This window comes from Pseudorca crassidens, chromosome 10, assembly GCF_039906515.1.
Source record: "Pseudorca crassidens isolate mPseCra1 chromosome 10, mPseCra1.hap1, whole genome shotgun sequence".
In the NCBI taxonomy this organism is placed as follows: Eukaryota; Metazoa; Chordata; class Mammalia; order Artiodactyla; family Delphinidae; genus Pseudorca; species Pseudorca crassidens.
This window is the reverse complement of record NC_090305.1, coordinates 76645667-76663915: the sequence shown is the minus strand read 5'-3', so window position 1 is coordinate 76663915 and position 18249 is coordinate 76645667. Positions and strand designations below refer to the sequence as shown.

General features: G+C 43.9%; 1 protein-coding gene across 6 annotated transcripts in view; it reads left to right on the top strand.

Annotated features, from left to right (window-relative positions):
* Positions 1 to 18249, top strand: part of FAM107A (family with sequence similarity 107 member A) — a 78350-nt gene that overhangs the window by 45211 nt on the left and 14890 nt on the right. Inside the window, exon 1 of one of the 6 annotated variants that reach the window (XM_067754971.1) lies at positions 15995 to 16153. The exons of 4 other annotated variants lie outside the window; for them this stretch is intronic. In XM_067754971.1, coding sequence (XP_067611072.1) covers positions 16132 to 16153 — 22 coding nt within the window. In that variant the 5' untranslated portion in view covers positions 15995 to 16131. Of the gene's footprint in view, positions 1 to 15994; positions 16154 to 16261; positions 16283 to 18249 lie in introns of those variants that run through there. One more of the 6 variants, XM_067754970.1, reaches the window with a different exon arrangement.

Sequence of the window (18249 nt, the reverse complement as noted above, 5' to 3'; positions counted from 1 at the left end):
CCTAGGTGTCCCTATCCAGTTCCTTTCTTCTCACTGAGAATAGGGTATCTCTAACCTGAAGATCCTGTGTTCCCTCAACCTGGAACTGCAGCTGTGAGGCTTCCTCAAACAGTCACATTTTCCACTCGCAACACAGCCAGAATAGCAGACATACCAGAGTCGTTCCAGGGGCCACATGCTTGCCCGGCAACTGTACCACACACAGCTGTAAGTCAGGAAGGCAGCAGAGGCTGGTTACTGGCGCCTCATGGAGGGACCGCTTGCACTGTGCTACTGACTCAGTCTTCATAATCCTTCAAAGTCACTGCTGATTGTCATCCCCATTTCATAGATGAGGACACTGAGGCTCAGAGAGCTCAAGCAGCATGCCCAGGGTCCTGCTACAGGAACTCTTCTATCCCACTAACATGTAGAAAGCACGTTCAAACTTTGGTCCATCTATGCGAAGTCTGCCCGTCTTCTGAGAATAGTAATAATGGCAAATGATTGCTGGTCACTAGCTATTGCCACTCTCTCTGACAAATACTGTAGATCTGTCTTCTCATCAACTTCATTCATTTATTCATTTAACCAATATTTGTTGACCACTATTATGCACTAAGCCCTATGCGAGGCACAGGGATGTGCTGATAAATTAAATGGATAAGTCCCTCCTCTCAGGGAGGTAAGTACTATTAACCTCTATTTTAAAACATGAGGAAACGGAGCCTCAGAAGGTAACTTGACTTGTCTAAGGTCACACAGCCAGTCAAGGGTGGAGCTGAGATCCAAACCCAGGGCCATGTGCCTCTGCAGCCACTACTCTGGCTTGTCTCACACAAGGAAGAGCAAGAAGTAAGAGTGGGGTGAGGAGCCAGCTGGGCCATTTACTGAAAGAGGCAAGAGCCTCCTTCTTTTAGAAGCCCCCAAGGATGGGATTATAGAATCAAACCCAAGACGGCAGCCATGTTCATTTACAGTAGCCTGGAAGCATGCAACAAGTAATACAATGCTTCGAGAAAATTTTTCATTCCAAGTTACTTTATAATAATTTCTTAGTATTAAAGTAATACATGTTCATCATGAATGTTCTGGAAAATGGAGACTGAAGAGGGGGAAGCCTTACCCGTAATCGCACTCACCATGAGCACCACTGGTAATATCAGGGGAGGTCTCCTTCCAGTTTTGCTGTGCGAGACTTGTGTGGGGTTGTGTGGTTCACATTGCTGAGATTGTACTGACTAATTTTTAATCCCATTTTTTTTCACTTGCATAAAAATCTTACTGTTTTTAAATGGGTTACTGAGATAACAGCTACCACTTTGGAACACTGACGCTGTGGCAGGCACTGTGTGAAGGGCTTCCCATGTCATACCTCCTTTATTCCTCAAAAGAATGCCCCATTTTAGAGACGAGGAAACAGGAAGTTGAAGGTCACCTAGCTACCCAACAGTGGAGCCAGGATCGGTATCTGAGTTGACACCAGAGCCCATGTTCTTAACCGCTAAGATGGAAGGGTCACCTCTGGGGAATAACTCATGCTTGGCCATGCCTGGTAAGCTATGCAGTGCTGTAGTAAAGGTCCACCTGAGGCTCGTTTCCTACCTGGAGCTCAGCCCAGGTTCCTGCTAGGGAGGGAAGCATCTCTCTGCAGCATGGACTGAGGGACACCTCCCCAGGTGCCTGTGGGCATCAGCAACTGTGCTTCTCTGCACCCAGAAGGGTGGTCATAGCTTCCATTGCTGCCTGCCAAGTAGGGATGCCAGATAAAATAGTTAAATTTGAATCTCAGATACACAATGAATATTATTTTAGTGTAAGTGTGTCTCAAATATTATATGGGTATGCTTATGCTAAAAAACTATTCGTTGCTTATCTGAAGTTCAAATTTAACTGGACATGCTGATTTTTTTTCTTTTTTTTTTTACCCATATATACACTCTTTTTTATATTCTTTTCCATTATGGTTTATCCCAGGAGATTGGATATAGTTCCCTGTACTATACAGTAGGACCTTGTTTATCCATTCTATATGTAAAAGTTTGCATCTACTAACCCCAAACTACCAGTCCATCCCTCCCTCTCCACCCCTCCCACTTGGCAACCACAAGTCTGTTCTCTATGTCTGTGAGTCTGTTTCTGTTTTGTAGATAGGTTCATTTGTGTCATATTTTAGGTTCCACATATAAGCGATATCATATGGTATTTGTCTTTCTCTTTCTGACTTACTTCACTTAGTATGATCATCTCTAGTTGCATCCGTGTTGCTGCAAATGGCATTATTTTGTTCTTTTTATGGCTAAGTAGTATTCCATTGTATAAATGTACCACATCTTCTTTATCCATTCATCTCTTGATGGACATTTAGGTTGTTTCCAGGTCCTGGCTACTGTGAATAGTGCTGCTGTGAACATAGGGATACATGTATCTTTTTGAATTATAGTTTTGTTTGGATACATGCCCAGGAGTGGGATTGCTGAATCATATGGTATTCTATTTTTAGTTTCCTGAGGAACCTCCATACTATTTTCCATAGTAGCTGCACCAACTTACATTCCCACCAACAGTGTAAGAGGGTTCCCTTTTCTCCACACCCTCTCCAGCATTTGTTATTTGTAGGCTTTTTGATGATGGCCATTCTGACCAGTGTGAGGTGATACCTCATTGTAGATTTGATTTGCATTTCTCTAATAATTAGTGACGCTGCACATCTTTTCATGTGCCTACTGGCCATCTGTATGTCTTCTTTGGAGAAATGTCTTAGATCTTCTGCCCAGTTTTCAACTGGGTTGTTTATTTTGTTGTTGTATGAGCTGTTTGTATATTTTGGAGATTAAGCTTTTGACAGCTGCATCACTGGCAAATATTTTCTCCCATTCTGTAGGTTGTCTTTCCCTTTTTTTATGGTTTCCTTTGCTGTGCAAAAGCTTTTAAGTTTAATTAGGTCCCTCATTTGTTTAGTTTTGTCTTTATTTCTATTGCTTTGCGAGACTGACCTAAGAAAACATTGGTACGATTTGTGTCAGAGAATGTTTTGCGTATGCTCTCTTCTAGGAGTTTTACGGTGTCATGTCTTATGTTTAAGTCTTCAAGCCATTTTGAGTTTATTTTTGTGCATGGTGTGAGGGCGTGTTCTAACTTCACTGATTTACATGCAGGGACATGCTGCCTTTTTGTTAGCTACATTTGGCAGCCCCACTGCCAGGCATTATGGAAGTTTGCTTGGCTTGACAAGCCATGGTCTGCCCAGGTTCCCCTCTACACACACCCACTCACATACTCACATCCCTTTCCCCGTGCCTCGATCTACTGTCCATATTTTGTCTAGCTACAAGTGAATTAAAATATGCTGGAGGTTGGGGGCACCCCAGGTCCTTCTGCAGCTAAGAGACCAGATTAACCATGCCTGACTGCAGCTGAGTTGAGAGCCAGCTTTCTGAAATAAGACTCTTGGTTCTTCCCCACTCCCTTGCACTTTCCTGTTTCCATGCTTGAAATCCCTCCACCGGGTAAATTCTTCCTGGTTCAAACTCGTTGTAAAGGCAACGCTCATTCCTTTTATAATCTCTCCACGGATCCCATGACAAGTTTTCTTGCCAGTACAGCTTCTCCTGCCATGTCCTTTGAAAAGAGCATGTTGGGGGTGGGGGAAGGTTGGATCCTAAGGCTATTTTGTGGGTGGCTTCTCAGAAACCTCATTGAGGCCTTGAAAAGGGGCCTTGGAGATTTAGACTGAATACAGGGCTGAGGAGGAAGTTTGGAGTTGCCATGGAAACTTCTTGTCTGATGTTTGTAGGCCCAGATAAGCTGCTGCAGGTGCCTGTCAGCTGGGAGAAAGGGGGAGCAAAAATTAAAGGAAAAGAGGTTTTTGGAGTTTTTTAATGCAAGCTGCAGCCCTAGCCCACTATAGCTACAGGAAAATTCCTCAGCTTCCACGCATGAATGCCTCTCCTGGTCTTCACTACCCCCTTCTTTTTAGCTCCTCTAGCTCCCAAGAAAACGAACTTCAGAGGGGCAGGAGGGGAGTGTGGGACAGGTGTGCTCAGCCTCCAGGATCCCCTTTCATTCCTCCAGGGGCTGAGCAAAAATTCGGATCCTCAGGCCCCTGCAGTCCAGAGTCCTTCCTTATGGGAGAATGGGAGGGCCTCCGTCAAAAGCCACACAGACCAAGGCAGGAGGCAGGAACTGGAGTTGAATTTGGCCATTACCTGGAGTAAACTCTTAAAAGCCTCATTTGACCAAAAGGCCTCTATTTTCCAATATGCAAAATGTACATGACTGAACCAGATGTGACTTTTAACTATGGTTGGTTGGAAAAGGTTGCTCTTTCCCATATTTTTCACCTTTATTGTTTTGTTCTGATAACAAAAGAAATGTATGCTTTTTTTTTTTTTTTTAAGCTACAAACGTTACCGAAATATTGGGACAAAGGATAAAGGCCTGTAATGTTCTGCTGTAGAATAGTGGTGCTCAGACTCCTAAATGTAAGCAGATCCCCTGGGGACATGTTAAAATTCCAGACGCCTAGGCCCCTCCCTCATAGATTCTAATACAGCGATCCAGAAACATGACCCAGTAATTCCATTTTAACCCTTATTCCGACTGAAGGCTAGTAATGACATTTGAGATACGTTGGTCTAGAACTGACTTCCATTAACAGTTCAGTGTATACGCCTCCAGATTGGTTCTCTATGCATATACTAACTTTTTTATCTTGGAAAAAAAAGGGTAGAGGAATCAGACTATATATGATTTTGCTCTTTGATTTTTCACCAAACATGTAGAAGACACCTTTTTAGGGTAATAAATAGATGTGCTATTGATGGCATCCCATTATGGGCCGTAGCATAATTTCTTACTGATGGGGTATGGCTTGAGAAATGGTGGCTTGACCTCATATACAGTTACACGCACACACACGTGCTCACACACGTGCACAGACACAGCAAGATGATGCTGTCACAAGCTCAGGGACATCAACATCTTTGGTGTCTGCAAGTCAATACTAGTTATTGAGCACCTTGCTACTGGGACAGGAATACTAAGAGGAATAAGGTGAGGCCCCGGCCCTCAGGCTGGCGGTCTGGTGGGTGAGGCTGGTGGGTTTGTGCACAGGTTGGACCATGAGAAGAGCTTTAGTGGAAGAAGTACAGTGAGTCCCAGCTGCCTGGGGAAAATGGCACCCAACCTTGCGGGGTTCCTGCCCAGCTCTCCTTGGTTCTCAATTGCTCTGGGGCTGCCATCAGAATCTTCCAAGAAAGGGAACACAAAGTGGGGATGGAGGACATGGCTGGTATGAGGACTGAGAGTCTGCTTCTCTGGAGTGAGAGCGACTGTGGGGTCTGTCTGCCTCAGGCGGTGAGCAGAGTCCTCCCGCCCAAGGATCCGTCTTGTTCCACCACCTGTCAGAGGACACTGGGATTGGTTCAGACAAGCCACTGTGGGCCCTGGGACATGCCCCAAGTACTAGTCATTTGCACAGCAGGACAACACGTGGGTGGGGACCAGAGGCAGTGAAGAGTGCTTGACAAGAATTTGGTTGCGGTCTTCCACCATCAGAATTCAGTGAAGTTAAGCCACAGCAGGATGGGGAGCTGCGGGAGGCACCATTCAAAGTACGTTAAGAGAAACAATTAGGAAGGAGAAACAACTCGAGGATTTGGGACCCTGCAAATTGAACTGGCTCCAGAATGGGGGGCTTGGCCACAGCTCCCAGGTCATGCAGACCTGCCTGCCCCTTCTTCCTTCCATCTCCCTCATACCCCGCACTCCACCCCACCGGCCTCCTTCCATCATGCCCAGCTCCTTCCCTCGCTGGGGCCTTTCCACTAGCTCTTCCCACTCTCTGGAATGCTCTCCTCCTCACCATTCCAGCCTCCCTAAAATGTCGCCTCCCCACTGTCCACCCTACCTAAGTTCCCAGTCCCTCCCTTGCACCTTGTCCAGTCTTGCTTTCATCACAGTGTTCATTGCAGCTCTACATTTTCTTGTCTGTCTCCTTATTTTTTTGTCTGAACCCCACCTTGAAAGTAGGTTACCTGAGCACAGGGATACTGTCTCATTTACACTGGGAACAGTGCCAGGAACACAGCAGGTACTCAATAAATGTTGGTTAAATGAATAACATAGGCCAAAGAGGATCAAAACTGCATTTTTAGAGTTTATTTACAATACTGTGTTAGTTTTAGGTGTACAGCAAAGTGATTCAGTTATATATATAATATGGCTGAATACATGTACACATAAATCTATTCTTTTTCAGATTCTTTTCCATTATAAGTTATTATAAGATATTGAATGTAGTTCCATGTGCTATACAGTAAATCCTTACTGTTTATCCATTTTAAATATAGTAGTGTGTATCTTTTAATCCCATACTCCTAATTTGTCCCCCCACCCCACCTCATTCTTTGGTAACCATAATTTTCTTTTCTGTGTCTGTGAGTCTGTTTCTGTTATGTAAATAAGTCCATTTGTATTACTTTTTAGATTCCACATTTAACCCAACAATATTGGGTTGCCCAAAAAGCTCGTTTGGGTTTTCTGTAACATCATAGGAAAAACCCAAATGAACTTTTTGGTCAACCCAAATATAATACGGCTCTTTCCCTGTCTGACTTACTTCACTTAGTATGATAATCTCTAGGACCATCCATGTGGCTGCAAATGGCAACATTTCACTCTTTTTTTTTTTTTAAATTTTTATTGGAGTACAGATGATTTGCAATGTTGTGTTACTTTCGGGTGTACAGCAAAGTGAATCAGTTATACATATATCCACTCTTTTTTTTTTAGATTCTTTTCCCATATAGGCCATCACAGACTATTGAGAAGAGTTCCCTGTGCTATACAGCAGGTTCTTATTATCTATTTTATGTATAGTAGTGTGTATATGTCAATCCCAAGCTCCCAGTTTATCCCTCCCACCCCCATCCCCTGGTAACCGTAAGTTTGTTTTCTACATTTGTGACTCTACTTCTGTTTTGTATATAAGTTTGTTTGTACCCTTTTTCTTAGATTCCACATATAAGTGGTATCATATATTTGTCTTTCTGTGTCTGACTTACTTCACTCAGTATGACAATCTCTAGGTCCATCCATGTTCCTGCAAATGGTATTATTTCATTCTTTTTTTATGGCTGAGTAGTATTCCATTGTCTATATGTACCACATCTTCTTTATCCATTTCTCTGTCAATGGACATTTAGGTTGTTTCCATGTCTCGGCTGCTGTAAATAGTGCTGCAGTGAACACTGGGGTGCGTGTATCTTTTTGAATTATGGTTTTCTACGGATGTATGCCCAGGAGTGGGATTGCTAGATCATATGGTATTTCTATTTTTAGTTTTTCAAAGAACCTCCATACTGTTCTCCATAGTAGCTGTATCAATTTACATTCCCCCCAACAGTGTAGGAGGGTTTCCTTTTCTCCACACCCTCTCCAGCATTTATTGTTTGTAGACTTTTTGATGGTGGCCACTCTGACCGGTGTGAAGTGATAGCTCATTGTAGTTTTGATTTGCATTTCTCTAAAAATTAGTGATGTTGAGCATCTTTTCATGTGCTTTTTGGCCATCTGTATATCTTTTTCGGAGAAATGTCTACTGAGATCTTCTGCCCATTTTATGATCGGGTTGTTTGTTTTTTTGACATAGAGCTGCATGAACTGTTTGTGTATTTTGGAGACTAATACATTGTTGGTTGCTTTGTTTGCAAATATTTTCTCCCATTCTGTGGGTTGTCTTTTTCATTTTGTTTATGGTTTCCTTTGCTGTGCAGAAGCTTTTAAGTTTAATTAGGTCCCATTTGTTTATTTTTGTTTTTATTGTCATTACTCCAGGAGGTGTATCAAAAATGATATTGCTGTGATTTCTGGCAAAGAGTGTTCTGCCTATGTTTTCCTCTAAGAGTTTGATAGTATCCAGCCTTACATTGAAGTCTTTGATCCATTCTGAATTTATTTTCATGTATGGTGTTATGTTCTAATTTCATTCTTTTCATGTAGCTGTCCAGTTTTCCCAGCACCACTTGTTGAAGAGACTGTCTTTTCTCCACTGTATATTCTTGCCTCCTTTGAAGTAGATTAATTGACCATAGGTGCATGGGGCTTATTTCTGGGCTTTCTGTCCTGTTCCACTGATCTACATTTCTGGATTTTTTGCCAGTACCATAAAATTTTGATAATTGTAGCTTTGTGGTATAGTCCGAAGTCAGGGAGTCTGATTCCTCCAGCTTCATTTTTCTTTCTCAGGATTGCTTATGCTATTCAGGATCTTTTGTGTTTCCATATAAATTAAAAAATTTTTTGTTCTAGTTCTCTGAAAAATGCCATTGGTAATTTGATAGGGATTGCACTGAATCTGTAGATTGCCTTGGGTAGTACAGTCATTTTGACAATATTGAGTCTTCCAATCCAGAAACACAGGATATCCTTCCATCTATTTGTGTCATCTTTTATTTCTTTCATCAATGTCATATAGTTTTCAGAGTACAGGTCTTTTGTCTCCTTAGGTAGCTTTATTCCTAGGTATTTTATTCTTTTTGATGTGATTGTAAATGGGATTGTTTCCTTAATTTCTCTTTCTGATCTTTTGTTGTTACTGTATAGGAATGCAAGAGATTTCTGTGTATTAATTTTGTACCCTGCAACTTTACCAAATTCATTGATGAGCTCTAGTACTTTTCTGGTAGCATCTTTAGGATTTTCTAAATAGTAAATAGTATCATGTCATCTGCAAACAGTGGCAATTTTATTTCTTCTTTTCCAATTTGGATTCCTTTTGTTTCTTTTTCTTCTCTGATTGCCATGGCTATGACTTCCAAAACTATGTTGAATAAATGTGGTGACAGTGGACATCCTTGCCTTGTTCCTAACCTTAAGGAAATGCTTTCAGCTTTCCACCAATGAGAAGGATGTTAGCTGTGGGTTTGTCATATATGGCCTTTATTACGTTGAGGTAACTTCCCTCTATTCCAACTTTTTTTTATCATTAATGGGGGTTGAATTTTGTCAAAAGCTTTTTTTGCATCTATTGAGATGATCATACGGTTTTTATTCTTCAGTTTCTTAATGTGGTGTATGTACCACACTGATTGATTTTCAGATATTGAAGAATCCTTGCAACCCTGCGAAAAATCCCACTTGATCATGGTGTATGATCCTTTTAATGTGTTGTTGGATTTGGTTTGCTAGTATTTTGTTGAGGATTCTTGAGTGTATGTTCATCAGTGATATCTTTGTGTGGTTTTGCTATCAGGGTGATGGTGGCCTCATAGAATGAGTTTGGGAGTGTTCCTCTGCAATTTTTTTGGAAGAGTTTTAGAAGGATAGGTGTTAACTATTCTCTAAATGTTTGATAGAATTTGCCTGTGATGAAGCCACCTAGTCCTGGATTTTGTTTGTTGGAAGTTTGTAAGTCACTGTTTCAAGTTCAGTACTTGTGATTGGTCTGTTCATATTTTCTATTTCTTCCTGGTTCAGTCTTGGAAGGTTGTATCTTTCTAAGAATTTGTCCATTTCTTCTAGGTTGTCCGTTTTATTGGCATATAGTTGCTTGTAGTAGTCCCTTATCCTTTGTATTTCTGTGGTGTCAGTTGTAACTTCTCCTTATTGATTTCTAATTTTATTGATTTTTTTCTTGATGAGTCTGGCTGAAAGTTTATCAATTTTCTTTATCTTCTCAAAGAACCAGCTTTTGGTTTCATTGATCTTTTCTATTGTTTTCTTTATCTCTATTTCATTTATTTCTGCTCTGATGTTTATGATTTCTTTCCTTCTACTAACTTTGGGTTTTGTTTGTTCTTCTTTCTTTAGTTGCTTTAGGTGTAAGGTTAGGTTGTTTGTTTGAGATTTTTCTTATTTCCTGAGGTAAGATTGTATTGATATACACTTCCCTCTTAGAACTGATTTTGTTGCTTCCCATAGGTTTTGGATCATCATGCTTTCATTTGTCTCTAGGTATTTTTTTATTTCCTCTTTATTTCTTCAGTGATCCATTGGTTGTTTAGTAGCATGTTGTTTTGCCTCCATGTGTTTGTGTTTTTTACAGTTTTTCTTCCTGTAATTGATTTCTAATCTCAAAGCATTGTAGTTGGAAAAGATGCTTGATATGAGTTCAATTTTCTTAAATTTACTGAGACTTGCTTTGTGGCCCAGCATGTGATCAATCCTGGAGATCATTCCATGTGCACTTGGGAAGAATGTGTATTCTTCACCTTTTGGATGGAATGTTCTATAAATATCAATTATGTCCATCTGGTCTAATGTGTCATTTAAGGCCTATGTGTCCTTATTGGTTGTCTGGATGATCTGTTCATTGATGTAAGTGGGTTATTAAAGTCCCCCACTATTATTGTGTTATTGTCAATTTCTCCTTTTATGGCTGTTAGCATTTGCCTTATATATTGAGGTGCTCCTGTGTTGGGTGCATATATGTTTACTAATTGTTATATCTTCTTCTTGGATTGATCCCTTGATCGTTATGTAGTGTCCTTCCTTGTCTCATGTAACAGTCTTTATTTTAAAGTCTGTTTTGTCTGATATGAGTATTGCTACTCCAGCTCTCTTTTGATTTCCATTTGCATGGAATACCTTTTTCCATCCCCTCACTTTTAGTATGTATGTGTCCCTAGATATGAAGTGGGTATGTTGTAGACAGCATATACACAGGTTTTGTTTTTGTATCCATTCCGCTAGTCTACGTCTTTTGGTTGGAGCATTTAATCCCTTTACATTTAAGGTAATTATCGATATGTATGTTCTTATAGCCATTTTGTTAATTGTTCTGGATTTATTTTTGTAGGTCTTTTTTCTCCCTCTTTTGTTCTCTTGTGATTTGATGACTATCTTTAGTGTTGTGCTTGGATTGCTTTTTCTTTTTTTGTGTGTGTATCTCTTGTAGATTTTTGGTTTGTGCTTACCATGAGCTTTTTTTTTTTTTTTTTTTTTTTTTTACCATGAGCTTTTGATATAGAAGTCTCTCTCTCTCTCTCTCTCTCTCTCTCTCTCTCTCTCTCTCTCTCTCTCTCTATATATATATATATATATATATATAATTTCTCTGCTGTCTCATTTTGTCAAACTTTCTGTGTTTGTGGTCTCCTTTCCAGCCTGCAGGATCGTAGTTCCTCTTGCTGCTGGTGTCTGGCCCCTGGTGTGTGAGGTTGGCGCAGGGGCTTCCTGCAAGCTTCCTGGTAGGAGGGACTGGTGCCTGCCCACTGGTGGGTGGAGCTGGGTCTTGTCCCTCTTGTGGGCAGGACTGTGTCAAAGGGTATGTTTAGCGGTGCCTGTGAGCTCAGTACAACTTTAAGCAGCCTGTCTACTGATGGGTGGGGCTGTGTTACCCCCCTGCTGGTGGTTTGGCCTGAGGCATCCCAACACTGGAGCCTGCAGGTTGTTGGGTGAGGCCAGGTCTCAGTGCCAAAATGGCAACCTCTGGGAGAGCTCATGCTGATTAATATTCCTTTGGCCTCTGCCACCAGTGTCCTTGCCCCCACAGTGAGCCACAGCCAACCCCCGCCTCCCCAAGAGACACTCCAAGACCCACAGGTAGGTCTAGCCCAGGGGCCAGTGAAGTCACTGCTTTGTGCTGGGTCCCAGTGCACATAAAATCTTGTGTGCACCCTCTGAGAGTGGAGTCTGTGTTTTCCCCAGTCCTGTGGAGCTCCTGCATTCAAGTCCTGTTGGCCTTCAAAGCCAAATGCTCTGGGGGCTCCTCCTCCCAATGCCAGACCCTCCGGCTGGGGAGCCTGACATGGGGCTCAGAACTCTCACTCCTGTGGGTGAACCTCTGAAATATAATTATTTTTCAGTTTGTGGGTTGCCCACCTGATGGGCATGGGATTTCATTTTATCACGGAAGTGCCCCTTCTACTGTCTTATTGTGGCTGCTTCTTTGTCCTTGGATGTAACATATGTGTTTTGGTAGGTTCCAGTCTTTTTTGTCAATGGTTGTTCAGCAGTTTTTTGTGATTTTGGTGTTTTCATGAGAGGAGGTGAGCTCAGCTCCTTCTACTCCACCATCTTGTCTGGAATCGAGGGGCTGCTTTTAGTTTGGATGCTTGATGCCTCTTTCCTCAGTATGTGCTGGCTGTTATCCCCTTGATCTGGGGTGTGTAGGTGCAGCGGCCCCATGCACACTCCCGGTACAGTGGAGGTGGTGATTGGCACCTGTGTGCAGGTCTCCCAGAGGTGTCAGTGGCCTGCATGCCCCTGGGACAGTAGGGGCAGCAGCTGGCACCCACTCCCATGTCTCCCAGCAGTAACGATGGCCCACACACTCCTGAGACAGCAGAGGCAGTGGTTGACGCCTCTTTGCCACCCATGCACACTCCCCAGACGGCAAGGGCAGTGACTAGTGCCTGCTTCTGGGTCTCCTAGCACCTGCTCCGGCTCTTCTAGCGGCGGTGGCAGCAGCCCGTGCCCTCCCAGGACAGCAGGAACAGTGACCAGAGCCCACTTGCAGGTCTCTTAGCAGCGGCCATGGCCATGCCCACCTCTGGAACCCACCACACAGGTGGTGGCAGCTTGCACCCACCTCCAGAGCTCAGGTAGGTAGTGTCCTATTGCCTGAGAGAGTGATCACAGGGAAAGAAGCTCCTATGGCAGTCCTGCCCCTGTTCTCACATGCCCTCCAACATGATGGCTTGCCTCTCTGGAGGGCCCAGGCTTCTTCCGAGTGCACCCTCAGTTTCCACACTCCAGTCTCTTCAAGCTGTCTCCATGCAGCCAACCCCAGTCCTCTCCCTGAGTCTGACCTCCAAAGCCCAAGCTTCAGCACCCAAACCCTGCCCACAGCGGCAGACAAGTGTCTCAGGCTGCGGGGTGCAGGGCAGTGATACTGACCATCTGTGCAGGTCACTCTCCATCTTGCCTTCCACAAACCGGTTGCTGTGCTCTCCTCCGAGGCTCCCCCTCCATCCAGGTTGATCTCCCCGCTGGTGAGGGGACTTACCAGGGTGCGGGAACATTTCCTCCTTCTCAGCTCCCTCCCTGGGGTACAGGTCCCATTCTGATTCCTTTCCCTCTTTTTTTTTTTTTTCTTTCTTTTTTCTTTTGTCCTACCTGGTTACATAGAGGTTTTCTTGCCCTTTCGGAAGTCAGAGATCTTCTGCCAGCATTCAGTAGATGTTCTGTGTGAATCATTCCGCTTGTAGATGTATTTTTTTTTTTTTTTGCGGTACGCGGGCCTCTCACTGCCGTGGCCTCTCCCGTTGCAGAGCACAGGCTCCAGATGCACAGGCTCAGCGGCCATGGCTCACGGGCCCAGCCGCTCCGCGGCATGCGGGATCCTCCCGGACCGGGGCACGAACCTGCGTCCCCTGCATCGGCAGGCGGACTCTCAACCAATGCACCACCAGGGAAGCCCTTGTAGATGTATATTTGATGTATCTGTGGGAATACATGAGCTCCACGTCCTACTCCTCTGCCATCTTGATTCTGCTTTTCTTTTGCCTCAGGAGACTAATCTAAGAAAATATTGCTACAATTTATGTCAGAGAACATTTTGTCTGTTTTTTTCTGTGAGTTTTTTGGTGTTTTATGGTGTCATGTCTTGTGTTTAAGTCTTTAAGCTTGAGTTTATTTTTGTGCATGGTGTGAGGGAGTGTTCTAACTTCATTGCTTTACGTGCGGCTGTCCAGCTATCCCAACACCACTTGCTGAAGAGACTGTCATCTCCCCATTGTATATTCTTGCCTCTTTTGTTGAAGATTAATTGTCCATAGGTGTGTGGGTTTATTTCTGGGCTCTCTATTCTGTTCCATGGATCCATATGTCTGTTTTTGTGCCAATACCATGCTGTTTTGATTATTGCAGCTTTGTAGTATTGGGAGAGTTATGCCTCCAGCTTTGTTCTTTTTCCTCAGGAGTGTTTTGGCAATTCTGGGTCTTTCGCTGTTTCATATACATTTTAGGATTATTTGTTCTTGTTCTGTGAAAAATGTCATGGGTAATTTGATATGGATCACATCAAATCTGTAGACTGCTGGACTTCCCTGGTGGGCCAGTGGTTAAGACTCTGCACTTCCACTGCAGGGGGCATGGGGTCAATCCCTGGTCAGGGAACTAAGATCCCTCATATGCAGTGCGGCTAAAAAATAGAAAAAAAAATCTGTAGATTGCTTTGGGTAGTATGGACATTTTAAGAATATTAATTCTACTAATCCAAGAGCATGGGACATATTTCCATTTCTTTGAATCATCTTGATTCCCTTTATTAATGTTTTATAGTTCTAAGCCTATAAGTCTTTCACCTCCTTGGTTAGGTTTGTTCCCAGGTCTCTTTTTATTTTATGCGATTTTAAATTAGATTTTTTTAATCTTTCCCTTTCTGATATTTCATTGTTAGTGTAAAGAAATTCAACGGGTTTCTGTATGTTAATCTTGTATCCTGTTACCTTGATGAATTCATTTATCAGTTCTAATAGTTTTTGTGTGGAGTATTTAGGGTTTTCTATATAGAGTATCAAGTCATCTGCATATAACGACAATTTTATCTCTTCCCTTCTGATTTGAATACCTTTTATTTCTTTTTCTCATCAGAGTGTCATGGCTAGAACTTCCAATACTGTGTTGAATAGAAGTGGTGAGAGTGGGCATCCTTCTCTTGTTCCAGAATTTAATGGGAAAGCTTTCAGCTTTTCACTGTTGAGTATTATATCGGCTGTGGGTTTGTCATAAATGGCTTTTATTATTGAGATATGTTCCCTCTATACCCACTTTGGCGAGAGTTTTTACCATGAATGGATGTTCAATTTTATCAAATGCTTTTTCTGCATCTATTGAAATGATCATATGGTTTTTGTCTTTCGTTGATATGGTGTACCACATTGATTGATTTGTGTATGTTGAACCATCCTTGTGACCCTGGAATGAATCCAGCTTGATAATGGCGTATGGTCCTTTTTATGTGTTGTTGAATTCAGTTTGCTAATATATTTATAGAAGCAAAATTGCATTTTTAATGCCTGCATTCATACTTGATGTATGTCCTGGGCCTAATCACTTCCCAGCCAACCAAGACTCTTCACGAGGCAGTAAAGGTGGGAAGAGGGCCAAGTTTAACTGGTAGATGCCAGCTTCCTTGCTAGAGGATTAAGAATGACAGCAAAAGCCAGAAAACACTTCCACGTTTTCAGGTGAACACTGATTCTGAAATTAGGAGAATGCCTTTGTTATCTGTAAGTACCCATGTTGGCCTTCAGCATCTACACACGTTCTTTATTTTCAGACTCACACATTGACTTATTGAACCAAGATCTATGGAACACAGATTCTGCCAAGCACAGTGCTGCATGCTGGGGCCCTGCCCTCTGATCACACTGAGTCCAGCTCTCTCTGTAGGAAGAGTCCTACTTGCTGAGCATTGACTACATGCTTTCACAAATGTCATATCGTCTGTGTTTCCTCTCAATCACCCTGTTCTCCACATTTGACAAACACAGAAACCAAGGCTCAGGGGTGTTAACTGGCTGCCAAAGGGGCTGGTGCCCAAGCTGAGCAGGGAATTACACGAGGACCAGCCTGGCCCAGAGCCGGTCAGCTTCTACTGCCCCGCTCTCTCCTGTGCAACGTCCTGTTGGCTCCTGTCTGATGTTCAGATGAAGTTCAGGGTAACGTGTAAATAACATGGATGGAGTTTCTGGCCCATAAGTGGATGCCCTGGACCTGACCCAGCATAGTTTCCCCTCCTTTTGCACTGAGAGCCATTTTCTCCTGAAGAGTTGAACACTGCGGCAGGAAGCTTGGCTCCCTCTCCATCAGGGAAATACCAGAATGCATTCTTGCTGACTCTCCCATTAGAAACAAGGGAAATGCCTCTACATGAGCTAGGTCGCTCAGAACAAAGCTTGGCGCGTTCTTATTCCTCAACAGTCTGACAAAATCAGTATTTATTTGTGCCTCCCCGGCATGTGGCCTGGACACGGTGTTCCACATCAGGGAAGTGGCCAAGTACCAAGTGCAATACCCGTTACTATAGTAACAGTTCCTTTTTATTGATACCAGAATAAACAGGAATGTGGAGCTGCCTCACTTGGTGGCACGTTTCATCCCCAGGGCTTTAGGAACCGCCCTTGGAGGCGGCCCTCCTTGCTAGTCTGGAACTCTGGTGGAGTGAGGACCCAGCAACACTGCACCCGAGTTCCCTTCCCAATGGCACAGGCACAGCTGAGAAGTAAGACGGTTTCTTTTCTTTTTCACCTGCTGCTGAGCTGGGTGCAGTGCAGGGAGGAGGTGTGGGGGATGGAGGGCAGCCTCGGAGCACCAGGTGGGCTGTCAGGGGAGCAGAGCTCTTTGAGCCCAGGTACCTGTGCTATGTCCTCTCTCTGTAAAATGACTTGGTGGTGCCCCCTGGAAGCCTGGGTTTGGGAAAAGGATAGGAGATGAAGTGCAGGGAGTGCCCAGATTCAGCCCACCATTCTGGTTGATCTCTTTCTTCTAAATGCTCAGATGACTCTGAATTCATGCATGATGTGACCTCACCTAAGTCTATTTTCATACAGTATAGCAGTTGTAATTCTCTTAAGAACTGATAGATAAAATGCCAGAGTGTTGCGGGTGGCACAGTGGAGAGAAAACTGGTCAAGCAGCTTGGCTCAGACTCTAGAGCCTTTCTTTGCTGGCTGTGGGATCTGGAAAAATTGCATGACCCCTTGGAGCCTCAGCTTCTTCATCTGTAAAAAGGGGTCTCAAGAGTACCCATCTCCTCAGTCTATTGTAAGGATTTCATGAAATACGGCTGCAATGCTGAGCACAGTACATGGCACGTGGTGAGTGCACGGCAACGTGTTACCTGCTTGCCTTCCTGGTGGATTTGGCTTTAGCACTTTGCAGTATGAGGCGAGGCTGGTATTGGGCCAAAAATCAGAGCTTATAGGATTGGGTGTGTCACTTTTTTGAACTGCTACCAAACCCAGTGGTTTCCCAGTTGTGAGCCAGCCCCAGTACCTGTGTCTCTGGTCAACCTGGATCCTGAGTGGCTCTTAGCTCTGTTGGTGCTAAGTCCTGCCGGGATCTCCCCCTGGAGGCATTTGCCAAGTGGAGTGGCTGGCATCATGCCACTGGTGGGCCAGCACGAATATCTGATCTGCTGACACTGTTCCCTGGCTAGCTGCACAATACTCCCCACCAGCCTCGCTAGCGACCTTCCATGTCCAGCCTGGGACTCTGCTATGGAATTGACTTGAAACCCTGAATGCCCACCCAGACCTTCTCACAAACTAGGGGGTCACAGTGGACCCAAGCCAACAGGTTCAGGAAGTTTGTCTCGAGTCAGTTTCTCATGGTGTGGGGAGGTTGCATCCCAGTGAACAAGCAGCTCTGACAGGGGCTTGTAGGCATTGGCCACAGGCAGCTGGAGATGTGGAGCAGGTTCCCAGATACCCTGTTCTTTGGTTGCTGGCCAGTGAAATACAAATGGGTACTTTCCCCACTGGGAGGAAAAAAGCAAGAAGGGTTAGGAAATCCTGTGGCCACGCTTGTCACTTTTACTGAATGCCTCTTTTCTTTGGTCACTAGTTATTTTAAAAGGATCTCTTCTCCTCTGCCCCTCCACCCCATGAAATGTTGAACCAAGAAGATCCCTGCTTGTGTTCTAAACGCAGCAGCTTGAACAGTAATAAGGAACAAGGGCAGGGGGAGGGAGGGCAGAGGAATGAAGACTTTGACCAACACCCTCGGGAGGAAACACCATCAGCTGGGCCCCCTCCTAACAAAAACCAGCCATGGGCAGACAGGCCTGTGGATTCTGGCTTAAACCCAAAGCAGCTGGCGCCCGGCTGGGGCTCCCCAGTGAGAGGGCGAGGAGTACTCCAGTTACCGCCCTCCATTTTCTCATCTATATAATGGGCTCACACTGCCTCTTTATTGGGGTTTCTCAAGTGTGCAGAGAGAAAAGGGATGTAAACCTGCTTTGTTGACTGAAAGATGCATTGCACCTAGAAGACAGTGGAGTGGTAGAAAGAGCACTGAATCTGGGGTCTAAAGGTTCTGGCTTTGCCATTTATTTTGTGTATCTTTGGACAAGTATCTTGGCCTCGCTGAGCCTCAGTTTTCTCATTTAGAAAATGGGAATAATAAAACAGTACCACTGGCTGCCTCCTGGGGTGATTGTGAGATCCAGATGCAGGTGAGTGAGCCTTCATCAAATGTCAAGTGCTCAACACAGGTCCCCTCAGGACAGGAGGAGTATCACTGCCAGGCACTGGGCTAACCATATCTTGCACATTATATCATTTCACCCTCCAAACAGCCCCGTGAATAGATTCTACC